The sequence below is a fragment of the Cyprinodon variegatus genome, unplaced genomic scaffold (assembly GCF_000732505.1).
Source record: "Cyprinodon variegatus isolate N-32 unplaced genomic scaffold, C_variegatus-1.0 Scaffold15, whole genome shotgun sequence".
In the NCBI taxonomy this organism is placed as follows: domain Eukaryota; kingdom Metazoa; phylum Chordata; class Actinopteri; order Cyprinodontiformes; family Cyprinodontidae; genus Cyprinodon; species Cyprinodon variegatus.
Window position 1 is genome coordinate 1,899,400 of NW_015150468.1, and position 4,812 is coordinate 1,904,211.

At 35.7% G+C, this 4,812-nt stretch overlaps 1 protein-coding gene across 1 annotated transcript in view; it reads left to right on the forward strand.

Annotated features, from left to right (window-relative positions):
• The first annotated feature begins 1,706 nt into the window (after positions 1–1,706).
• LOC107091252 (ATP synthase F(0) complex subunit C3, mitochondrial-like) overlaps positions 1,707–4,812 on the forward strand; it is a 3,541-nt gene continuing 435 nt past the window's right edge. The window contains exons 1-5 of the mRNA XM_015385074.1: positions 1,707–1,766; positions 2,035–2,127; positions 2,739–2,810; positions 4,156–4,352; positions 4,742–4,774. Coding sequence (XP_015240560.1) covers positions 2,089–2,127; positions 2,739–2,810; positions 4,156–4,352; positions 4,742–4,774 — 341 coding nt within the window. The 5' untranslated portion in view covers positions 1,707–1,766; positions 2,035–2,088. The remainder of the gene's footprint in view (positions 1,767–2,034; positions 2,128–2,738; positions 2,811–4,155; positions 4,353–4,741; positions 4,775–4,812) is intronic.

Sequence of the window (4,812 nt, forward strand, 5' to 3'; positions counted from 1 at the left end):
ATAAATAAATAAATAAATAAATAAATAAATAAATAAATAAATAAATAAATAAATAAATAGTTTATTTATTACTTTTTTTTGTGTCTGTGTTTTGTTTTATTAGAAACAGCTGATTGCACCGACTCATTGACTTTTCAGCAATCCCTCACACCAAGCATGCTTGTAACAACAGTTGGAAGGAAAAACGCTCTTTTAACAGGAAGAAACCTCCAGCAGGACCAGGCTCTGTCGGAGCGGCCATCTGCCGAGGCTGACTGGGGTTCAAGGAGACAGATGCAGAAATGCAAAAAGATGCATTAAAAAGGTAACTGTTACCAGCTCTACAGGTACACCTGTCCAGGAAAAACACAGCCAGGCAGACGAGCTCTGAGCTAGCTCCCATGTCAGAGAATGAAAAACAGCACATACAGTTAGTCACAGTCAGAGAAACGGGACAACACTGAAAAACAGGCCAAGCTCCAACATCTATAAACAGAAGTGTTGGTGGCAGCAGCACAGCTGATATTTCTCTCCAGGATGGTGTCACAGCAATAAACAATAAACAATTGTTAACAATAAACATCTCCAATTCTTCAAATTGGACATAATTGTTAAGATCTCTAAACATGAAAACAATGGAGTATTTAACAACTGCATGGAAAACCATGATAGCAATATGTTATATGATAAAAACATTTCCTCTAAATTCTTCCCAGATTCTTTGAATAACAAACAAATTATATTGTTATTTTAATAAAGCTACTTAAAGCTGCACAACTGAGGTATTTCTGTCTGTATAACAGTGTTAAAAAGTCACTATCAAAAATATCAAGTTATCATAAAAGAAAGTGCAGAAAGATGTTTTTGAATTGTGATTTATGATAGAATTTCCCTGCGTTTCTCCTCTCCTGGACCTGAAAGAAACAAAACAAAAGAACAAAAATCGGAAATATTGCTCAGCACAAGGATGTCTTGTTTTATGAATAAAACCAGAATTTAAAGCTGTTTAATATAATTATTCTGTTGTAGGCATTCAGTTTTGCATGTGTGATTAATTTTTCATTGCTCTTAGTTATCTTCTGAACATTTTCAAAGTATATTCTAAAAGCCAGGATCCTAACTCTACAACCCATTTATATTTTTTATTCTTCCATAAACACACTGTGCAGAAAAATTCCATACACAAGAACGGGATGAAAAAGGGTTGATAAAAAACATCCGTAACCAATTTTATAGTATTTTTCTCATTTAAAACTAGGTGTAGCAGGGTTAAATGCTTCTTTGCGCATTTTTTATACAACAGCACATACTTGACATTGCATTCCAAGATTTAATATTAAGCAGTTGTAATAAATCAGTAAATATAGTCAAAGTAATCAATTAATCAACAAGAGAAATTATTTTGTTTACATAAACTATCTGTAAACATTTTTCTAAGCTCATTTTAATCGTTTGATATTTCACATTAAAATTTAAAAAGCAGTGTTCAAATGTATTTTTTTTAGTCTCAACTATAATTTTTTTATTCCAATACTTTTCTTTATTTGATTGAAACGTTTTTTCCATTAAAGTGAATTGATTTTATTTGAAAACATATTTTTTTATTGAAGCAACCTTGAAAATAAAGACACACTTAAAGTGCATTTTAACAGAAACGTTATTCAACATCCTACCAGTTGGGGGCAGACATGAGCTCTTCCTGCTCATTGTCTACCAAAGACTCATAAGACAAATCAAAAACTGCGCATGCGTCTACCTCTGGTTTGTTCGACCTCTACAACAGACCGGTGAGTGCTAACCTCCTCTTAGAGAAATTGAATTTCAAATACATTTATAAGTTAATTTTTCGATGTTTTGTGGCTCGATCATTTGTGGCACTGCTTCTTCTTCTTGATGTCTAAATTACATCTTTCCGCAACATTGTGCGTTTTTTAACAGCCTAGCTTGACCTTTTTTTCATGTCAGCTGAAACGTAATAATTTGCCTTCTCATATACCAGAGGGAATCTATCCTACTTATTGAGCTTTAAAGCGTTTTGTTTCATCTCTTTTTCAGACGTTAGATATTCGCTAGCTGCTCCACCGGATCCGACCCAGTCGACCCATCATAATGTATGCCTGTGCTAAGTTCGTCTCCACGCCCTCTCTGGTGAGTTCACACAAATGAATGACGACTTATCAAAGCTACAAGCGTTTAAAAACGCATTTTCACCAGGGAACGGTGAGCAGCATAGTCGTTTGTTGTCTAAAAGGACAGAACGGTCAATGGCTAGCTAGCTAGCTAGCGCTGCTAACATACTGTCTTTGACCCTCTGCTAAAGTCTGCTACGCTCACACCTGCAAGGACGAAACGGTTTCAGTCCGGACAAACCACCACCTGTCTATTCAGGCCACATGGAGAACAGTGCTTATGAGGCTGACATAAATATACATTCAATCTAAATAAGTGTGGCGTTAATCAAAAGGCCCAATTAAAGTTGAGAAGTTTTAAGGACATTAAACCAAGATAACTATTGGTGCTTGTTGCTAATCCCCATGGAGTTCATTGTATGATTTTTACACAGCAAATACAATATTAAAGTACTTATCAGTTTGCACTGATTTATTTAGACTAGATGAAAATGTAAATTCTTAAATAATAGTTGAATTAATATAATCCTCTTCTGTTGTTCAATTAGCTCACTGTAATCATTTTGTTCTTTAAGCAATTCTTAAACTTTGTTGCTTTTTTTTCTCTCCATGCTTTTCCCCACTTCTTAGGTCCGTGCTGGATCCAGGGCAATGTATAGACCCCTCTCAGCGGCAGTGCTCTCAGACAGCAGGAAATCAGAGGTGAGGACAGTCTTGAGGCACATTTGGGAAGCAAGAAGGCATTGGAGCTCATTTGGTCTTTTGTTTTTCCATGCAAATAGTGAACAGTTAGCTTTATAAGTATTGATGATAAACTATTTTGTACTTGTGAAAAGTATTGACTTGGACGACTGATCAGCTCGGTGCGCTAGGAGATGTGATGGAGGGATTAGATGATTTAATTTAGGAACAATCTGTAACATTTGAGTTTAATTTTAGCTTGCTTCGGTGTGTGTGAAACACAACGTACTTCTGCTGAAGCAAATGCCCCCTCTACATGAGGTTAACTGAACCTTGCTAAAGCAGCAACAATGGACTGTTGTCTGGCATGACAAACTGAAACCAATTTTTTTTCTCTGGTTTAAAAAGCAGAGGCTTGCGAAATGTCTGTATTTTATTTTACTAAAAGCTCAAGATTACAGTGTAACCCCATTTATATTTTCACTTAATAATCCAGCTTAAATTAATGCTAGGGTCAAAGTCTTAATTCATTCAAAGTAGAGGTCAAACACAATGCAATAAGAGTAGTTATCTTTCAGTATAAAGTAATTTCACTTCGAAAAATTATTTGTCTATACGAAAAATGTATCTTTGTTTTATTCTAACAGGATCTTAGGAGGTAAAAATGACCAAACTGTTAGAAATTTTAATAACTTTTTTTAATATATATACCCAGCCAGTTGGTGATTGCTTTTATGATACAAATTATGTATATTTATATTTCCATGTGCAACTTTTAGCTTTGCAATATTTGTCTCTAAACTGTCTTTGCTTCCCTGAGTGGTTAAGTGATGGCTATTGCAGCTGAATTTTTACACTAGTTTTAAACGATAGATATTGGTTCACATCCTAGTCCCCTGTTCATATCGAAGTACAACTCACTCAGACATACATCTTTCTGTTCTCTGGCCGCACTACAGCACCGACTTCAAGCATCACCAAGTTGGTGTCTTGAAGCAAATGGGTTAAACAGATGAGGCTCTGGCCTACCGGCAGTGTCAAGTGGTTGTAATCAATTTCTACATGACCTAACTATAGGCAATCCGCTCCTCACTCTCCATGCTTGCTACACTTTATTTTTATTTATTTAACAAAGCTTGTCTAGGAGGGGTTTATGTATTTTTTGTTTTGTATGGAGTGACATAAAGTTTAAATGATGGACTGAACAACAGCATCCTTAAACTCTTCAGTTTGAGTTGGTGATAATTTGTATTTATATTTTCGGTATAAATATTATTGAAAACAAAAATAAAATTGCATTGAAATTGCATTTAAAGGATTATAAAAAATGAAAGGGTCCGTTTTTTGTTTTTTTTGTGGTTTACAGACTGCTTCACTCCTTGCACCAAGTCCTGCAGCCTCTCAGCAGCAGTTTGCAGTGCGGGGATTCCAGACCAGCGCTGTGAGCCGTGATATTGACACAGCTGCAAAGTTCATTGGAGCAGGAGCTGCCACTGTTGGAGTGGCCGGATCTGGAGCTGGTATTGGAACAGTCTTCGGCAGTCTCATTATTGGATATGCGAGGTATGATTAGACTTTTCTTGAAGTTAAATTGAATTGTTGTACTTTTTAAATCCCTGTTTAGTTGTTGGCCCTCTATAAAAAAACGACCTGGCCAAAGAACGTTTTATATTTGGGTGTTGGTTTAATCGTCTTAAGCTTCTGCTCAGTTTCGCAGGATGCTTATTTTGAAATAAAGGCCAAAGGGACAGACGCTTTAGTATGTAGGATTTACCTTTAAAGGAAAATTATATTCTATATTTGTACACTCTAAGACAGAAGTCATGGAAACATTTAACTTATTTATTTCTGAAGGTTTGTATAACAAATCAATTCTTAAACTGTAAAATTTTTTTAAAACAATTGTATCATTTTACTATAATTTAACTGCTTTGCTCCCTTCTTCTCCACAGGAATCCATCACTGAAGCAGCAGCTGTTCTCTTAGGCTTTGCCCTGTCGGAAGCTATGGGTCTCTTCTGCCT